This window comes from Nilaparvata lugens, chromosome 10, assembly GCF_014356525.2.
Source record: "Nilaparvata lugens isolate BPH chromosome 10, ASM1435652v1, whole genome shotgun sequence".
In the NCBI taxonomy this organism is placed as follows: Eukaryota; Metazoa; Arthropoda; class Insecta; order Hemiptera; family Delphacidae; genus Nilaparvata; species Nilaparvata lugens.
In genome coordinates this window covers 29,153,465-29,175,274 of record NC_052513.1, presented here as the reverse complement: position 1 = coordinate 29,175,274, position 21,810 = coordinate 29,153,465, and the positions used below count along the sequence as shown (strand labels likewise).

At 34.6% G+C, this 21,810-nt stretch overlaps 1 protein-coding gene and 2 non-coding genes across 3 annotated transcripts in view; all 3 read right to left on the bottom strand.

Moving 5' to 3' along the window:
* LOC111064182 (serine-rich adhesin for platelets) overlaps nt 1–21,810 on the bottom strand; it is a 100,156-nt gene that overhangs the window by 10,497 nt on the left and 67,849 nt on the right. The window contains exons 9-17 of the mRNA XM_022351873.2: nt 18,652–18,780; nt 17,543–18,011; nt 16,563–16,883; nt 15,445–15,547; nt 13,869–14,003; nt 12,610–12,897; nt 8,284–10,337; nt 6,617–8,076; nt 3,430–3,622 (exon numbers count right to left, since the gene is read on the bottom strand). Of these exons, the coding sequence (XP_022207565.2) occupies nt 3,430–3,622; nt 6,617–8,076; nt 8,284–10,337; nt 12,610–12,897; nt 13,869–14,003; nt 15,445–15,547; nt 16,563–16,883; nt 17,543–18,011; nt 18,652–18,780 (5,152 nt within the window). The remainder of the gene's footprint in view (nt 1–3,429; nt 3,623–6,616; nt 8,077–8,283; nt 10,338–12,609; nt 12,898–13,868; nt 14,004–15,444; nt 15,548–16,562; nt 16,884–17,542; nt 18,012–18,651; nt 18,781–21,810) is intronic.
* On the bottom strand, nt 477–694 carry LOC120353444. The gene has a single exon (XR_005572403.1). It is a non-coding gene; the product is annotated as a small nucleolar RNA U3 (small nucleolar RNA).
* On the bottom strand, nt 21,397–21,537 carry LOC120353455. The gene has a single exon (XR_005572412.1). It is a non-coding gene; the product is annotated as a U4 spliceosomal RNA (small nuclear RNA).

The following is a 21,810-nucleotide window of genomic DNA, read 5'->3' as shown; positions in this document are numbered from 1 at the left end:
ATGGAATACGTTATTAAATAATTTTGAATTCACATCTACCATAGATAGATAATGATGGTTTATTATAGATTATGGAATAATCATAAATTGACAATAATCATAATCATAAATATGATGAAGAAATATATTTTTACAAGTTTTTTGTAATGTCTATGCACCTATGCACATTATTATTACGATAAGCACTTCATATTAATGGATTAATTTATTACGAGATTTGAATTGTGAACATTTTATTTTCACACTATTTTAAAAATTAACTTATTCCTGACTATAGAAAGAACTACAAATATAGGTTCACTCCTTTCAGTTTCATGAAGAATAATAAGAAAATCCTTACAAAAAAAATCTTATAAAAAACCTTTTTTTAAATTTAAACTATTACGGTATTTATAGTTTCACTAGGGGGGGTAACACAATAATGATTATTCTTAATTATAAAAAAAGATAATAATAATGTTAATAGGATTTCTTTTACCACTCAGATATCAAGATCTCCCTCAGACCAGGCATCACAACCTGATCTGAACGATCATCGATGACCAAATCAGAATCCAATGAGAATTCCAATGAAATCTGCCTCACGCTCAGGAGAACTTGATACGAGTTCCTCATCGTGGTAAAAGTGAACTCAAAATTTGAGATTTAGATGAGAAATACATACTACAGAAAAGATCCTGTCAAGTATGATTTCGATTTCACTGACTGACTGGGTGGAACGGGGTGAGTGAATCACCCTAATTGGCAGTGCCTTAGGCTGGTTTGCCTTATGACTGCTCATAGAATTAACAGAACTGAAAATTTTTTTTCTTGCTCCTAGATAATAGACCTTAAGTGAATTTGGCTTTTATTTTATATATATATTTTTTTTTTTTTTTTTTTTTTTATTAAGATATAATATAATATGTTTTGTAATATGGATAACATAATATTGAATATTTGTAATATATTTGTATCTTCGAATATTTATCTATTTTTCATCTATGTATATATTTGTTCATTTGATATTTATTTATAAATTTATACATTTAATTTTTTTTTTTTTTTTTTGCCAAATTCACTTTTTTTGGGAGAAGTGTGATGGAGATGGGTTCACCTCAGGGGAATACGAGCTGTTTACAATGGTGACCTTAACGTCAAGTTGCTGACCATCAGTCTGGCCACCATTGTTGAAAAGGGAGTGGCTTTTTGGTTTGAACTGGTCGTGGTATCTCGTACATCTGCCTTACTGATGTACGCCACGATTTCACTATTCCAACGGCCAACTATATATACCAACCAACGCACAAAACTCAAACGAGAGTTGCTAGAAAGTAGCGTCAAAAGACTGCTGGCGCTATCTGACGTGTGTGTATGGATACGAGAGTCAAGGGTAGTGAACAGAGGGTGTGAACAGATCTGGAAGCACCACTGGCGCTATCTATAGTGGAAGATGTAGTACTTGCCCAATAATCATTCCTTCTCTGTTCAACACCCGTTGACGGTATAATGATGATTAAATTTGAAGTTGAAAGGTTATTCAAACAAAACATTATTATGCACATGTTCTCATGCAAGTGAAATAATGATTATTATAAAGCAACACTTTAAAGTTGTTTGGCTTGTGATGGAGGTGATGATGTGATTGATTGGCTATTGCTAATAAATAGAACAATTTGATATTGCCTCAACCACAAATTTACTAGAAATTAGATGAAAAATTCTGTTATTAGGCTACCTATATTAAATTCTATAAAAAATAATGATAAATAATCTCGTTTTTGTAATAAATTATTGTTGTGGTAACTTTAATAAATTTAGAATTTTTAATTTTTAGAATTTGTTGAAATTTTCCCAACTACAAATCTAATAGAAATTAGACGACAAATTCTGTTATTGGGCTATATTAGATTCTATAAATAATGATAAATCATATTTTTATACTATTAATAAATCTTTTTAGTGGTCATTCCAATAAATTTAGAATTATGATTTGTCAAATACGGTATGGAAAGAGAAGGTGAGTGGTTGCAATTTAATAATGTTGGTAGTGGAAACTCTTTCTATTTGTTTGCAGGTCTCTGTAGATTTGTGATTGTAGACTAATTTTAAGTACCTACCGTAACGGTATCAATAATTATTCATAAATGTTTGAAATGTTCTGTAATATTAGAATGAATTCCAGCTACTATAGAACAACGATCTAAATATACTAACTAGTTAGTATAGATATCGTTGCTATATAGAATGTTTTAAAGAGATCACTCGCCATGTTTATCAATTTTACAATAATACGGTACCAGTGGCCTATTTGTTATAAATGTCTAATTATGTAGTATTTTAATGGGCTACTTCAATGTTCTATAAAAATGTGAAGGTACCTTTATTATATTTCATATCAAACACTGATAGTTTCAGCGGTAATATCATTATAAAAAGTGCATGGGTCCTTTCAAAATATTAATAAAATATGATAAGGGTATTTATTATACTAGTGATTTCCGGTTATTATTATTTCATTTTTCATCACATTACTATATGTGAGTTTTTCATCAAAATCGGTCTATGACAAGACTTTGATGAATTATTCTGCTGCTAGGTTTAAGAATGCCCTAACCATTGATACAGTGTTTAGCATCACTGCCTTCTGCATCAAGAAGTAGATCTTGTTTCTCGAGGCACCCAGATGACTTAGGTTTGCAGTCACTTTTTCCCCATCAATCCAACTGCAGATATTATGACTGGAACGATTTCCACTTTCTCTTGATGCCAGATATCCTTCATCTCCGCTTCTAGGGGGAGATGCTTGGAAATCTTTTCACTGTAGTAGTGTTCCATGTTATGGCAGCATGGAATTCCTACATCTATTAAGACTGTTTCCCTGGTCAACTTATTCATCAGGATTAAATCTGGCCTGTCATGTGGAATCGTTCTGTCAGTCAGCACAGATCTGTCCCGATACAGCTTGTGGGTATTGTTCTCTAGGATTGAAGTTGGAGCATATTGATAGGAACTTTCTCGACAATCAACTTATGCCTTAATGCCAGGTCCTGGTGCAGTATGCCAGCAACATCATTATGCCTCTTGAGGTATTCAGTGCCTACCATTTACTGGCAGGAAGACACAATGTGCTGTACTGTCTCTGATGCCATACCGCAGCGTCTACAAAGATCATCGCTCAGAGGTAGCTTAATTATATATTTTTTGTAATTTTTGGTGGCTATCACTTGGTCTTGTATAGCAACCATGAAGCCTTCTGTTTCAATGAACAAGTCACCATGCTTTAGCCAGGCATTCGATTGATCTGCATCCATATCAGGCTTTCCCAATGCAAATGCATGCCTCCCATGCAACTGTTTCCTCCTCCACTGCTCCAGGGCCTCGCTTATAATTATTATTATTATACTTATGTATATTGATAATTAACATTCAATTGAAAAAACAAATTACCATCAGAATCAGATTGCTGCGATGAGGTGGGATCTTGTCGTGTAGTGGTGGCAGCTTCTTTCTGCCTGAATTTGTTGGAATATCGGCGACTGGTGAAATTGTCGCTGACCGCCGTAGTGGGAGGCTCCTCTGTGGATGTGCTGCGGTTGCGAGAGACCACTCTTCTCACCGGTACAATGCGGATCCTTGTGTTCTGTGAGCCACAAACAACTATGTAATAAACGGCAGATAAGAGAACAAACACGATGAGAGAATATATTCAGATCCATATTGGGACATAAATGTGTCCCCTCTACCACTTAACCACGACAAATGAGCCAGGAGATATTGTTTTTATTAATAAGAATAGTTTGTATCACACTAGTCTGTGATCAGTGTCTGGAATGATAATCATCCTCTGTTTCAGATTCTGAGAGATTTCAGATTCTGTTGAGATTTTGAGATTTTGCTTGATCTCAAATGATGCGAGAAATCTGAGAAATAAAATTAAAAAAAAGAACTTCAACACAAGTGAAGAGTGTTATAAATTATTATTATATTGGTATTTGGAACATCCAAATTCAAAAGAATGGTTTGTATAAATATTTTTGGACAGAAAAATTTGTGAAAATATAGATGACATATCCTTATTTGGACTTTTAATGTTAGTCTACCTAAATTTGGGAGAGAAATAGCACAAGGTATTCTTAGTTTTTCTCTCCCGATCTGTGCTTCATTGTGAAAAAAATAAAGAATAAATAAATAAAGAACAAGTTGGCCGTAATTTCACCCAACAAATCTCGCAAGAAATATGGTTTGAGCTATTCAATATTACTTACTACCTTTATTGTTTGAGCTGCAAAGTGCAAACGGAAGACCGTAATAATAAATTCGTCGATGTATTCATTTTTAATTGCAAGAACCAATTGCAATACGGTATTGCAAAATGGTATTGCAAAATTGCAATACCAATTCGTCGATGTATTCATTTTTCTTTTAAAAAAAAAAAATGAAGAATGAATAAAAGTTATTAATGAAGAATAAGACTAATTATGATTGTGTGGTAACTGTCATTCATAATATTTTGCAACCAATCATAAGAAAAAATCAATTACAGCAATCATTACTGAATTTGAAAATGAAGGGCATTTTTTTGTCTATCAAAGTATATATAAATTGATAGGAATAAGAGTGTAAATGAATGATATATTAATGTATGGAGTATCAAGTATTGTTTTCAAGGATTTTGATATTTTTTATATTCATTATTAATTTACATTATGTTGAGTAATTTCCTCACTTAGGATAACTTATAATCTGCATGGAACTCATTTATTCTTGTGTCCATAAATGTAAGTCCTTTACTTATGAATCATGGTGGATATTCTTCAAAGGGGAATAAACTTTGATCATTTTTGAGGAAGAGCTACAATAATTCAAACAATACTTCATGTCATGCACTTCATCAGATTGAATGAACTAAATAGTTTTATTTTTTAAGGTTGAATTCAACGAATCAATATGTTCTCCTTCAATTGAAAGTGATATAGGTACTGTAATCCAAAACTTTCATATAACTTTCTATCGTACTTTAATTACATTAATTTTAAAACATAAATGAAAAGAAGAATACTTACATTTGCAACAAACAACCCAGGCTGGAAATAGAAAACTAAGCAGTTTTGTTGAAATTATAGAGTATAAAAATTATTGAAATTTGTTATGCAAAAGTGTTTTTTCTGGCCTACTTACAAAATAAGTTATAGTGGAATTAGCGGCTGTTGCAGTGAAAGTTAACGTATCTGTCAAAACTAAACTAAAATAGAAGCGAATAACGAGGTCCAGCATGTCTTGCAATAGAAAACACGATGCTTGAATGCATAACACATTCCCAAATGAGAAATAATTTTATAATAGTTGGTTAATTAATGAGGAAACACGTCATGCTTATCAGTTGCCCACTGAGTACCAAACCAAACACAACATTCAATGTAAGTTTTCAAACGAATAATCCAGATACAATAACGAAAAACCCTTTATCATAATTTCTAAAACATCCTTGATATCAGGCATATATTATCTAAAAGACAAATATTTCCTAGTTCTTCCATATCTCTTAAGAATACATGCAGTAGGTAATCTGTAATCAAGTTCAGTTACTTATAAATTTTATACTTACTTCTAGGATAAATGATTCAATGTTTCTAGAGCTTTAGAATAATTCTTGGAATTATTGTTGAATGAATTATAATATTTGAACTTGAATAATTTCCCAACATACAAAAGTCAAGAGATCAAGACAATCATAATTAAATGTAAAATTGAATCAACTGATACTTTTTAATATATTTGGTGCAATAAGCTCCACAAATTACTAAAATAAATTTTTCAAATGGTTCGCTTCTATTTTTCCCAATTTCAATGGGAATTTTTGCATGAATTCTACCCTGATTTTCATCACCTTAACAAAATTATTCTGTAGTTCAATTTTAGTTTATGTAAAGAAACTAGATTTCAACTGGAATTCAAATTCTGCATCCCAATAATTATTAAAATTATTATTCAATAGTTTTTTTAGAATAAAATATGGTAGCCTATTCATCATGCTTTTAGCTCCATTGTCAAATTTTGATCACTAAAACAAACTATCATACTGCAGAGCAACGAATTTAAGCTTTGTACACGTTTCAAACTAAAACCGCATTTGAATAAGAAATATTTTTACAAAAATCAAGCCGTTTATAAAAGAGTGTGAAAAGTAGTAGAAAGATGCACAGTTTATTTTGACATCAGTCTCAAAGCATCTAAAAAATGTAACAAAGACATATTTTTCAGCGAAATAGACACATTCAAGCGAGAATCAACTGCAGTGCAGTGAAACATTTATCAAAATCAAAATTGAATAAGTTGATTGTTGTGGAGTGCTTCAAATAATAGTTTCTTCACTGTTAGTTATTCACGTCCAGTTGATAAGAAGTAGACAGGCAGTTGGTTATTTTTCACTTTTTTACAAAAGTTTGGTAAATTAGATAATATATGGCACACGATAGAATAAAAAACAAAAACACACACACAAACACCATGCGATTGTCAGTAAAGATAGATAGATAGAGAGAGAGGGATGCCAGAAAATTAGTTGAAAATTATTATTTTCATTGCAGCAGGCATTTACAACACAGCTGAATCAAACACTGGGTACTTGGCCTACCTCTTTTTCAGACTCCGTTTCAACGGCAATTTCGTTCTCAATGTTGGTCGCTCTCTCTCTATGTCCTCCTTCTTCTCCTCCTTCTTCCTCATCATAGTCTACTCCTTCCACCTCATCCTTCAACGATTCCTTTGCACGAACTGACCCACGGTTTCTTGTCACCCCGCTCTTCTTTGCACCAGCACTACTCAACGAGTTTTCGAATCTCACATCATCATCAACTTTCTTACTGACACGACCCGATTGTCCTGTTTCCAAGTCCTCATTGTTCACTCGTGATCTACCTCTTACACTATCTTTATCAGTATTTTTCCTATGTATTACTCGGTTTCTCACCACAACTTTCCTATAATTGTGACCAACATCCTCCTCATACCTCACTCCAGTCTCCTCACTCACTTTAGGCTTCTTCTTCTTCTTCTTAACCACAAAACCATTCTCATCATAAACATCGTCAAAACTGTTGTCATTCACCAACGAGCTCCCATCATCTTCAACTCTAAACCTAATCCTCCCTCTTGAACTAGTTTCTGGGGTGAGAGTCGTTCCCTCTTTCTTCTCATACCTTCCACGGATATTACTCCCTCTCCCTTCAGCATTATTTCTATTCCTTGACTGTGTTCTCTGGAAACTACTTCTTACAGTGGACTCATCTGTTACAGTACTGAATTCATTGTCTCTCCCGACAGAGTTACTAGTTTCAACATTCCTGTTTCTGGATGATGTGCGTTGAAAACTGTTCCTCACGGGTTCTTCTGTGTTGAGATTTGAAACGACATCCCCAACAGAATTACTATTTCTCGATCTAAAATTATTCCTATTGGTGGTCCTTGTAGGTGTCCTTTGTACATTATTTCTAACTGTTGATGTGAAACTTTCATCTGGGTTAACCCTTAAAAATTCTTCCTCATTTACATCAAGATTTGTGATCACCTCATTTCTGTTGAATTTTGTTCTAGACCTTGGTACACTGTTCCTTACTGTAGTAGATTCATCATCAGTTTTCACTTTCAAGAAATCATCATCCAGTGTCCTTGTCTGTACTCCATCCCTATTCCTAGTGGACGTTCTTAAAAAATTACTATTACTCCTAACAGTAGTTGAACTAGGTTGCTCTGTTTTCACTTCGAACTCATTTTCTTTTCCCACAGAATTCCTACCCACCGAATTCCTAGGTCTCACTACGGTAACAATCCTCTTCCCATTACTATCATTGATACTGGTTGTCTCATTGGTTCCATTGCGGTTTCTTGGTAACAGTCTCACAACTTTTTTCCGTTTTCTCAGTCCACTATCATCAACACTCTCCAAAAATACTTTATCGTCATGGTCTGATTGTGATATATCTCTACTCTTGGCACTACTTTTATGGCGATCAAAATTTTCCACATTGAATTTCGATCTTGAAACCAACTCCTCTTTTCCACTTGTATCAGCACTAACTAGTTTTCTACCCCTACTTGCATTATTATTATTATTGACTGTACCCCTCTCATCACTATTCAATCTTCTTTCTTTACTTGTACTTTCAACATTACTACTATTCAACTTTCTCTCCCTACTTATTGTATTATTCCCTCTACCTCTTTCCCTACTGTTCGAAGTTTTCTCTCTACTTGAATCCTTAATCCTGGCTCTTTCCCTACTCGTATCCTTACTTCTTTCACCGCTATTCACTTCCTTACTTGTGTTATCTTCAACCTCAGTTGACTTAGATGCATCCTCTTCACTATCATCAGTTAATGAAAACTTGGCAGAACCTCTCTGTTTTTTAAATTTACTCGTTGAATTACTTTTAGTTTCCTCCAAATTATTAGTCATATTACTCCCACTGGTATCAGCTAGTGGAACCTCAGTTGTAGTTGTCACAGTCGTGTCAACAACTACTGTTGTTGTCTCCACTGGTGTATCTGTAACTTCCTGACTACTTTTTGAAACTTCTTGTGAGTTCCCAGAAGCGGAACCAATAGAATCTTCAACTTTCTCACCACTTTCATCCCCCACTAACACATTAGAATCCGTAGTGTTAACAATTACAGATTCTGAACTACTATCTAGAATCTCACCACTGGTGTTTTCAGCACTACTCTCTTTGGTACTAGTTTTATTTTTAGATTTGGTCAACACATTTGTGTTCTCCATCTGTATCAAAATTTCAGAACTGTCGTTTCTTGTCGCCTCATGATGTATAAGGTACTGGTTGTTCGACGTTCTCTGTATGGGCACATAGTAAGGTGTCAAACGTTGCCTGGAAGTGTTCTCCACAGATTGTGAACTATTAGTCAACTCCTCAGATGTCACAATCTCAGGTTTCACAGTTGTTGAACGACTTCTACCACGTCCAAACACATGTCTAGTAGGTGGGTTGATAGTTGTAGTTGATGTAGTAGAAGTTGCCCCCCGGTTGCGCGCAATTGCAAAACGACTCCGTGGACGTGTGGAGGTCAACTCATTTAATTTCGAAGCCTCATTACTACCTGTGTCTTCAATGGATGAATCGTTAATGGGTGTTGATTCAGATGTGGAATTGTTCCGGGAACTGAATCTGCTTCTTGTGCGGGTTGGATTCCTCCTGGGAACCTCACTGTTGTTGGTTGACTCATCAGGTTTTCTCCTAAAATCCCTTGAATGTGGGCTCACATCTTCCCTTTCACTACTTTTGTTGATGTCATCTTGTGGAGCTGGTTTCCTAACAAAACTCCTTGTGCGTGGTCTCACATCATCACCCTCACTGCTGTTGTTGATAACATCTTGTTGTTGTGGTCTCCTAATGAAACTTCTAGTACGTCCAGTAACAGCATTGTCATCCCCCTGTGCTACACTTGTTCTATTACGTGTCCTAGAAGGTATGAACCTTGTCTGTGAAGGCCTCTCACTTGAAACACTTGGTTCAGTACTTGTGGGCCTGAACCGTCTGCTACTAGGTCGGTAAGGTTCCGTGGTTGAATCCTGACCAACTTTACCGACATTCAGACGTCTCCTGGGAATATTCCTCAACTGTCCCCCGGTCCTATTTGCTTTCGAAGTGGGGGCAATCTCCTTGGAGCTTTCCGGTGCTATCTTATTTATCTCTGCTGAGCTATCCTTCAACTTGGTTTGCTCCCTGGATGATGTGACATTGTGTTCAGCAAGCACTTCTTCCAGTCTACCTAGAGCAACCCGCTGGCGTTCAGTTGCCCCCTCTACAATAACAGTTACAACACTAGTGATTGTTGATGTTTGGTATGGTACTGCAGTGGTTTGTTCTGTACTAATGGTTGGTATTTCCCCTGGACTACTACTGTCACTATCATTGGATGCTATATTCCCTGGGCTACTACTATCACTATCATTACTAGCTACAGGACCCTCAGTTGTTGTTGTCTCAGTGTTTGTTCGGGGAGAACTGTTGTCAGTCGTTGTTGCTGTTGTTGTACTAGTGATAGTCAGCTGATCATCATCATCAGCAGCTGATGGGGATGTTGTTGTTGTTGTTGAGGTTGTTGTGGCCGACAACTCAGATGTGTGCTCATACACAGGCCTGAGTTCGGTTGCTTCGTCACTCACCTTTTTGGCGGGCTTTTGGGTGGTTGTGGTTGGTTGTTGGTCGTCAAGTGGTTCGATGACGTCATCCTGAGGAGGCCGACTCCTGACGAATGGCAGTGGCGAGACGCGTTCGTCCTCGGCCACTTCTTCCTCGGTGTCCAACTGTTGGGGGCGGTGGCGTTGCAGTGTTACATACCTGCAAATCGAGGTAAATTATCAATTATTATCTGTTTGAAATTATCATCTACAACAGAAAATGAATCAAAAAAGCCTATTATGTTCATGATAAGACAAATAGTTGAACAAATGCCTATTCAGTTGTTAGAATGCCAGCTAGGAGGGGTTATTGTTCTCTCATATAAAAATTCATTTATTTATTTTTTGAAATTGAATAAATACTGTCTATTCACTTGACAGGAATTCCAAAGCTTATGCAGTTGATTGAGTTCCCGCTCAAGAGAGTCTTTTATTCCTTAAATAAAACTGTTATGAATAGACTAGTTTGTTGTTAGGATAATGTTAAGTACAAAGCAGAGTCAACATTTTCACTCTTTCAATTCTTTTATACTCGATTCGAACTCGTCATAAGTCACTCGAGTGAGTTAGAAGCTCTCCTTCTCAAACTCATGAATTGTCTCTGCAACAGCGCAAAATCCTCCTTTAGAAAATACAATAGTTCCTTCCTTAAATATAGTATCCAAATAAACCTGTATTACCAATATGAATCAACAAATAAATAATTATTGATTTTGAAAAATGATACATTGAGTACATTGGAGATGATAATCATAGTCTAATAATGATGAAATTTATTACAGAGAAAATCATTATTACAAATGATGATAATGTGCTTTTTGAAATGATATCAAATCGATAACGATTGATAAAATTAAAATGAAGCAAAATTTTCTGTTTGACAGAGCTAGTTGGAATTGGTGGATGAAATTCATAAATTGAAAACATATTTTTTATAAAAACAAAATTGTTCAGTTCCATTCCTGTTACACTCTATACGGTACTATAGTTTTACATTGTGATGCTGTGTGAATGGATAGTTGTTTGATTATGATGATATGAACGTAAAATTTTATTAGAGAAATTAGAGAATCAATTAAATTTAACATTCATGAACTGTATACTTGTTAAGAAGATTCTTTACTACTTCATGAACGATGAATGATGAAACAAAAGTACAGTAGTTGATATGGATTAAAAGGTGGTGGGGAAGGATGGGAGTATAGAACAAGGAAATATGAAATGAGTATGAGATGAATTTGTTCTCAGAAAGCAATACAGATTGAAAGCTAGCTGTACAGTATTTTGAAGCATGATTTCCATGAAGATTGGAAAATCCAATCGGGAGTATTATAATTTTAATTGGTGGGTTGTTGGGATCAAAATGCAATGCATTTGCCTTCAACTACTGTGATAAAAAAATTAAATTCTCCAAATCAACACCACTAAATAATAGCACATTATGATGGAAGATCAACTATTTATTATTAATGTCAAGAAAAAGCGGTTTCTATAAGCGTGAGCGAATTTTCTACAATGTAAAGCAGTCTTAGCATTTGGATATGCATCTACTCATCTACACATGATAGAGTGAAATTGATTCTTAGAATAACTAGTTTTGTTTCACTCATTAACTTATTTACAGCTTGGCTATATAGGTAGCCTATAACTACATCAATCTATATTGTACATTTGTATTACCTTGTACACTGCATAGGCTACTGCACGATGAAGAATGAAATATTCAATTAAGAAATATGAATTTAATGAAATTCAACAAATATATACAATTGATACAATTATTTCCAAGTCCTATTATAAATAAAACACATAATGAAAAATTTTTTTAATAGCCATGTTGAGTAGTCTAATACAGTAGTCGAAATATATCTTGTGTGACTTGTGAATGTTCTATAGAATAATAATTTAATAAGATGAAACTGCTTTATATTATTGATAAATGAGAAGTAATTGTATGCAAGAGTGAATGAAGAATACTACGAACTGAGACTTACACAATCTAAAGAGAGTATGGCAAATGAAAAATGGAGAATATGAATGAATATGAACATGAATACTATATGTCTATTTGATTATAGGACCATCTTCATGGTCCTACAGGACCTATGTATCATATGGGAGAATTTATAGTGAAAAATATGACTGTATAATAATAAAGATGCAAATAATAACCTTCCTTCTAATTATAGATTTTCCATATTTGAAACGAACTTCTTCCTTTTGTCTTAAAATTGTCTTCAAAACTCACCTATCTCTTCCTTTTTGTGTACCGGTTGTAGTGAAGGCGATATTTTGAGATTGTGGTGTTCAGCCATATTGAATAAGAATATACTTCTACCACAACACAACCACGAATTTATTAGAATAATATCGTTATTTTGATAAATTGAGGTTTTGTTAACTTCAATTATTTTAATTCTATCCTAAAATACCTTGAAGTTGTAGTATCAACACTGTCACTAGCCACAGTGGAAGGCCTAGATCGTTGTATGCTGCTGTATCTAGTTTTTGTGACAGCTGTGGATGGAGAAGTGGACTCCGAAGAGGCCTCAGTTGACGTTGAAGGCCTCCTTCGTTGAATAGTACTATAGAGAGGCTTGATCGGTCGTTCTCTTTCGGCCTCCTCTTCAACTCCGTCCTCTTGTTCATCGTCTGCCTCTTCTCTCTCATTTCCTCCTCTGCTGTTTCCTTCTTCTGAGACTGGCTGGTCGGTAGAAGGCCTGTGGACAAGGATTTGAAATTAGAATCTATAGTTGAAATATTTCCCTCGAACAGTCCAAATTGGAGACCTTGCCCCTTTTGTATACAATAATCTAATCGAACCTTCATCATTCAAATTCATGTGCATCGCAATTCATTAAGTGTGAATGAGCCTCAACTACGCACTGGCAACAAATTCAGAGCTAAGAAATTACCGTACATGTGGATTAGGAATAGCAATAAAACAATTTGAAATGGGAAGGAAATTGGAGAACTTCAAGTGATTATTGATCATCGATTAGAAGAAAAAGTTAATAAAGTAAGTAGATCTGATCAGAAGAACTCATAAGTATATATATATAGCATCAGACTTTGACTGTGATGTGAGCTAGACAATTGAAAAAACAATTAAATGTACCATACTCAATTTTATCAATATATTGATTTTGATGTCACTTATCCATTTCAATGAATAATTGAAAACATATTGCTACAGTATTTCAATACCCTTCTATGTGTCTTTGCTTTACTTAGCAAGTATCTAATAAGCTATATGGTACCGACCAAAAAGTAGAAATTATATCCTAAACAACAGGGCAAAGCACGAAATTAATGTTTTATCTGCACAATAATCTCACATAATTTTACAATAGTTTTCCCCAATTCAATGTTAAAAAAATTCTACATTTGATTGAACCAATCATGGATTTCATGAATTTTTATTGAAGTTATTTCAACTAGAATTAACTCAAAAATAGGTTAGATGTTTCCGTTTGATCTGGAGATTAGATGCCATTACAGCCTCAATGGAAAATTGAAAGCTGTGTATGTGAATGAAAAAGTTACATATCAAAAGATAAACAAAAAGAACATAGTTATTTATTACACCAATGTGCTAGATTCTTCACAGCGAACATAATTATTTTTCTAGCAAACCTATTTTTAGATTCTCACCAACTACCGTATTGTACCTATTAGATGGTCTACTAACCTCTCCCTCCGGATCGTGACATACTGCGGTTTCTCGCGGCGACTGTAGGGCGAGTCGTCCTGACCGGGGGCGGGTGGGGGCAAGCCCTCGTTCTGGGGCCCCGACGGCCCGTTGCGGTACGGCGACTGGAATTTCCTACATAGAGAAAGAACAAGCAAGAGATAGATACACATGCATGTGTGCTGGACAGAGAGAACATATGCGTACAAAACCACCGCCAGAAACCCATAAGAGATCGGTGCTTTTTCAAAACATGTCATTCAAACAAACACAATAGATGATAATTGAGAAGATGAAATAAATATCAAAACAGAGCAATCTCGGAAATGGACTAATTATCAAGTTAGTAGCAACATGCAGCTATTGAAAGAGATGCAACTAAAGGGAAACTATATTGGATAATTACAGCTTCCATATAGATTGTATATAATGGCTGAAAAGCGATACCTAACTAGAAAATATTTAGAGGAAGAGGAAGTAGTAACATTTGGAGAACGATATATTGATAAATAATAGCTCGAATTTGAGAAATTTGAAGAGGAGGAATAAATGTGTAGTATAATATATTGGTCGAAGAGGAGGAATAAATGTGTAGTATAATATATTGGTAATAGCAAAATTTTATACGACTGAGAGAGAGTATATTTACTGAATATGTATAGTGAAGGATATTTTCATTATTTCCATATCATTACCGTATTTGTGTAGGAGACAATATAAAATGTAATTTTTTGTAAAAATATATAGCTCATAGAAAATGAAGAGGAAATATAGGAGACAGGAAAGTTAGATATTGGATGAGAATCAATTAGAAAGACGTTAATTGTGTTCTTACATTAGTTCTTGATTCAGTTGAAAATGTGAAGTTGATTTAAATGATCTAATTAACAATAAATTATAGTAGAATAGAACCTTGTAGAATTTATTTATTGGGGTAGAGATTACAAATAGTATAAATTAATATAAAATAGAAAATAAGACACGATTTCATTTGAAATATTAATTTCCTAGATAGGTATTGAAAAGACAGGTAGTTTGATTGGCAGAGTTAATAGTAAGAGTAGGTAAGGTGTAACAGAAACAGTAGATTCAAACATAAATGCAATATAAGCAAGAAAAGATATCTAATTATTGCGGAGAGTTTTACTGCATAAGAAAAAATTTATGCTCATTCAAAACATGCCTGGAAAAAATAGGAGAAAATAGGTAGGTAAGTTTTGGATTATGGGGGATGTTGAACAGGAAATCATCAAACAGGAACAAGGACAGTAATTAGACATTTAGGGTAGAGGCATAATGGAGGTAGAAATCTCATTGTTTCCATTTCTGGATATTATGGGATTGTGAAAACTCTGAATGTTATTATGTCAAATACAGCAATACACCAATAATGTTAGAATTCTACGATTTGGTGAAATATTTTGAACATTTGAGCAACTCTAAATAGTTCAAACGAAAATAGAGATAGAATAAGGGTTTCTCTTTACTAGAAGACACTTCTAACAATCACGATGGAAATTACAGTTTATGCCGCATCAAACTGAATGAAAGAACAGAAAATTGCTATGAAAATTACCCAGGAGTGAGAACTTTGTTGTACAGCGTTTTACTGATAGGCGAGTTTGTTACATCCGATCCTCCATTATTTTCCAACTGTTTCTCCAACTCAGCGACACCACCTTATAACAAAAAATTCGATTTTTCAAACATCAAATATTGAGATAGAAATCATAAAATTAATTGAATGAACTAACAAATTATATGCTATCAAATATGAGGAAGATTTCTGCAACTACAAAATAGTCATGGTGAAGACATGTAGAAAGGCAATGCGCGATCAAAACATAAAATTGAGAATGATAAAATCTGAAACTATGATTAGGCTTTATTAGAAAAAAAAACTATTGATAATTGATATTCTATTAAATATTCAAAAACCTCTGAAAAGTTTTGCTACTACGCCAATGATAATATTATATATATTAATAATATTATAGGTAATCGATTTTTAAATGGAAAATATTTTAATTTTAAGTTTTTGCAATGTATTGTATATGAGAATTTTTATATTTTTCACATTTGTAAAGTTTGTTTAATGATTTTGGCAATAAATATTTCTTTATCTTTTATCTTTAAGTATTATTCAATCATTTATTTATTTATTAATTTGCGGATATAATAACAAATCATATAAGTATGATTGGGAAAGAACAACAGGCATAGCCCAAAACTATTCTATTCCCAAATTTTGATAATGAATGACATATTTTTATTGATACAAATAAAATAACTAATCAAAATACATAATCATTGAAAGTGAAGAAAATGAACGCTACAGTAGGCAACGATCTATATATACTAACTATATATATACTGTTAGTATAATATAGATCGTTGACAGTAGGAAGCCTATAATTAACTATAACATATTTTACATACTAGTATTTATCCATTTCATCCATTCAGAGATGATTTCATAATCATTCCTCTCATTACCCAAGTTTTGCGACAGAATAAACTTACACCAAACTTAGTACCGTAATACAGTATTCACATAGTTGATGATAGGAAAGTGGAAAAAACTTACTTCAATGCCAGAATATTATTCATTAACATTTTCTCAACAAGTAGATGCGTAGACCCGCAATTCTAATTCTTCAGTAAAATTCTCCCATTTCCCCGAGAAATACTCACCCAACTTCTTAATCAGCGTGATGAGCTGCTTGATGGTCTGCGGGTCCTCCTCGGCATGATAGTCGTCCTCGACTTCATCCTCGTCGTCCTCCTCGGGAGGAGGCTCAGTGGTTGTGGTGGTAGTGGTGGTGTAGCGGTTGCCGGTGGACTTTGCGGTGGCGGCAGTGAACTTGAGCCGCGAACTGGCTGTTGTCGTCTGCTGCGTGGTGGACGACGATGTTGTCGGCTTGGCCGTGCTTGTCGCCGCCTTGTCGCGTTTGTCTTTGCACAGCACGTTGCGAGCAAAGTCGCACGAGTCGGCCGCCTTGTTGAAGAACAAACCTGACAACAAAATATTAGTAAATATAAAGTAATAAAAATCAAGTAAATATAAGTAATATAGTAATAAGTGAGTATTATAAAATTAGTAAAATTAATTAGAGGAACTTCGGAAGGAATGTCGAGATAACGGAGGATATTTATTTTGTAGTGAGGGTACAAATGATTCATCATTATTAATGCATTTTGAATTGTATTTAGTAGTCTATTTTGAATATTACTGAATTTTTGTAAGAATAAATAAATAAATTTGTGCATCCTCAATATAATCAGAGTGGAATAGAAACAATGGAATGGGAAACAAATGTAGATAATAGAGGATGTTGATTTTGTAAGAAAAAACTTCAAGTGGATGAAGTGGTTCAATACTTATGGGTAGAAACCTAGTATTTTTTTCAATATAAGTTACTTATTTTTTGTAATTTATATTTTTGATGTATATTTCTGACTTCAGGAATGTTTGTAAACTGTAAATGGAGGATTGTGTAGTTTTAAGAGTGTTTTCTAACATCACAATACACACAAAAATAATAATTCAGTTAATGTGCTTATTGATAACTATAGATCTACTGAACAAATTACAATTACCAATAATGGAATGATTCTTATCCAACAATAAACTAAATGATTAAATATTAGAAATTAGATTATATATTACTCACCAGACGGACAAGTAAACTGATGCGCCACTATCCCCAGGTTAGACGGTCCGCTATCTAAACACCAGAAATACTTCTTGCAGTCCCGGGGATGCGGAAAGAACCCCTCATCCTTGCACACAAAGTCACTGCCGGGATCGGGTGTGGTGGGGGGTTCAGGGGTGGTCAGAGGGTTGCCAGTGGTGGTTTGCCTTGTGGTGGTAGCAGCCGTGGTGGTTCTAAGGCTGGCTGTCTTCGGTTTCGAACTTTTTTGTCCAGGTCTCCTAAGCGGTCGCGCAGTTTTGGTTTCAGTTTGGGAACTGCTGGCGATGTTGTTCTTGCTTGATGACTTCTTGCCCGAGGTGCCGAATAGCATCTCCTTACCAGCCTCGATCAGAGGGTAGGGTCGATCATGGCACTTACCTCGGAAGTCATCGTTGTCTATCGACCAGAACATAATGCCTCCGAGGTTTTTGTCGTTCACGTATTTTGCCTAGAAAATGCATAAGAAAACTAGTAAATTTTGGTGTTGTTGAACCATTCACATGTTTACTATTGTGTAGACTATAATAATATTATTCATTGATATATTATACAGTTTATTTAATATAATATATAAAATATAACTTATTTTGAAAATATTGATGTCTCAACATGGCGAAACGGTTGTCACTCCTAGTACCTAATCAGTGAGTAGACACGTTTTACGAGGATTACTAGTAAGTTTCCGAATAGCATCAGAGTTTACTATAGTAAGATTACTATTCCGTATTACTGGGAAGTTTTCATGAATTGGTTTTATAACCTTCAGTTTGTTATACTATAACAAAATTATTCAGATGAGGTTGAGAATTAGTTCACCTTTCATTATATCAAATCAAAGATAGAAACCTTTAATACAAAATGTCATCATACTTAATTCTATATAGGGCGTAATACACAATGTAGAGGTACCTATATATTAGATATGTATGTATTAATATCATTTTTCAAGAGATTACAGATATATAAGATTTTAATTTTTTTAATCTCACACAGTAATATCATACTCATATTATATATATATACTTCTTGATGTCTTGGAGTGATTAAGAAAGACAAAAATAAAAATGAGATGAGATGTCATACGGTACCTTCTCTTTGACAATAAATGCATCATCATATCCAACCCACTGTTTGTCCTTGTAAGCATATGGTCCCATTGCACCTAATTTGGGCTGTTCAATTTTCCAGTCTTTCTCGCTATTCAGACTTTGACATATCTAGAAACAGAGAAAAAACTGTTACCAATAATGAACATAAAATTAAACACATAAAAAATCACAAGTAGCCTAAGTATATTTTGTATTATTTTTTATTTGGTACTTTAGGTACGGTATTTAATATTATTGAAACTGCCTTTCATCATATTATTTAAATGAGTATAGTAACTTCTAATCAGCTTCATCATAAATTTCTGAAAGTATAATTTTTCTGATATTATCACAAATTTACAATTGAAATTTGGAGTTGGTTACAAACTGAAAAATCTGGTGTGGTGCACTCACACAACTTTCCTTGCCGTTATGAGAATTGATTAACTGACGCTAGTGTTCCCGCGCATCTCAAGTCCACTATTCTAAGATCTGAGCAAGCTGGTGACAGGACAATAACGCTGGAGACACACGAAGTCTGCTATCTCTTCATAGTGAATGATTTAATAGAATCAACAGTTGCCAACAGTTTGCAATTGAATAATCTTATTTTCTCTAATTTCGAGCTTATTTTCAACATTAGGTGAAAATGTTACTGAACATTAATTGTAGAGATTTTCATGCTCAATCTTTTCCAAAATTGAAATTTTTTGTTTAAATTGTATCTGAAGCCTGATAATTGAAAATCTAAAATCAAACTTTGCATAGATGGTGCAGTGCTCCTGAAATTTTTACAGATATGGGACTTGTAGCAGTTGAATTTAATCAAAATCGTTGGAGCCGTTTTCGAGAATATCGCGAAAACCCGTTTTTGACAACATTTTCGCCATTTTAGCCGCCATCTTGAATTGCATTTGATCAAAATTGTTCGTGTCGGATCCTTATAGTGTAAGGACCTTAAGTTCCAAATTTCAAGTCATTCCGTTAATTGGGAGATGATATATCGTGTACACAGACACACACACTCCCCCCCCCACACACACACACACACACACACACACACACACACACACACACACACACACACACAAAACACATTTTAAATGTGAAAATCTACTTTGTAAAAATCTGGTGTGGTGCACTCACACAACTTTCCTTGCCGTTATGAAAATTGATCACCTGACGCTAGTGTTCCCGCGCATCTCAAGTCTACTCATAAACAAAGATCTGAGCCAGCTGGTGACAGGACAATAAGGCTGGAGACACACGAAGTTTGCTATCTCTTCATAGTGAATGATTTAATAGAATCAAAAGTTGCCAACAGTTTGTAATTGAAATAATAACATTTTCTCGAATTTCGAGCTTATTCTCAATTTAAGGTGATAATGTTACTGAACATTAATTGAAGAGATTTTTATGCTTAATGTTTTCCACTTAATTGGGAGATGAGATATCGTGTACACAGACGCACATACACACACACACCACACACACACACACACACACACACACACACACACACACACACACACACCACACACACACACACACACACATACAGACCAATACCCAAAAACCACTATTTTGGACTCAGGGGACCTTGAAACGTATAGAAATTTGGAAATAGGGGTACCTTAATTTTTCTCGGAAAGCAATACTTTCCTTACCTATGGTAATAGGGCAAGGAAAGTAAAAACCACTTTTTTGGACTCAGGGGAGCTTGAAACGTATAGAAATATAAATTGGGGTACCTTAATTTTTTCGGAAAGCAATACTTTCCTTACCTATGGTAATAGGGCAAGGAAAGTAAAAAGTAGTTGAGATAATAAAATGATGAAGTTTGTAAAAGTAGGTACCTACTAGAGGAGGAGGTGGTAATATGGACCCCCACTTTGTTTTTGTCTTATAAAATGGAAACTATTGATAAAAAACCTTTGCTTTTTGCAGAAGTACAATCTAAAGTTAGTTGCAGAACACAATGTTGTATTAATAATCATTAAAACCCTCATTTTATTATTTTTTAAAATAAATTTCCATAACCCTACACATACTGAAAATATTGGGAGGTGTTGTTAATATGGCCCTCATGGTGTTAGTAATAGGAGATTGGAGTCCTGATGTAGAAGGCTGAGGGTCATTAAAAATCAAATTTCTTTCGGCACCTCTACCACGTCCACGGCCACGGCCTCTTCTGTGAGTGTCAGCTTCTTTATTTGCATAGAAGTCCTCTGTTCTTTCTTGTATGGAGAACTTGTAACAATATTCGCAATAGCAGGTTTTCAACAACAAATATTCAAACTGCTTGTAATATGGACCCCGGGGTTCATATTACATTCACCTAAGGGGGCCATATTGCAGACATGATTGTGATTTAACAAAGTTGTTTGTAGGTTAGAACTTGAAAGCAACAGAGCATTCTAGTTTATGTTAAAATGTTGGAAATAACTTCTAGATCATAATTACAATGCTCAATAATGAGAAATTATTAGTTATAGCACATTAAAATTGAGAAATTTACATACCTTCCAAACTTTCAAAAAACACAAAGATAGAAATAACCTCACAATTCACCAACTGCTGCATAGACTTGTTCCATGGACTCCTAGTGACCATCAACTGAACTAATGAGCTAGTTCCCATCTTCAAAACTAGATCTCAGCACTTGGTCATTGAAATACAGAGGGGTGCCATATTATATGCAGGGGCCATATTACCACCTTTTCCTCTATGTTTTTAGATAAGGAGCCCTCGTTAGGGCTTTCAAAAATTGCCAGAGCGGACGGTATTTCACGTCCACAAGGCGGGGTATTGGTAAAAGTTTTCAATTAGCAATAATCGCACCTCAGTAGAACTTCATTGGTTACGATATCGCCACTGCGCAAAGTTAACTCTGACGACAAACTGAAGAGCACCCCATTCTTCCAACACACAAAACTCTGGCGAGAACTAGCAAAATATCAAATTTGAATCTCGTTTTTACAATGGTATGTAGATTTCAGAGTAAAACTTATGAGTTGATCAGATCAAATGGATATAAAATCATCATAAAACGATAGAATAATTACTGTATTTTATTGTTAATTATGTAATAATTCAAGTAAAATTATGTACTAAGCAACTAAGTGGAGTTTTGGGCAGTGGGACTGGTGGCGCTGTCTG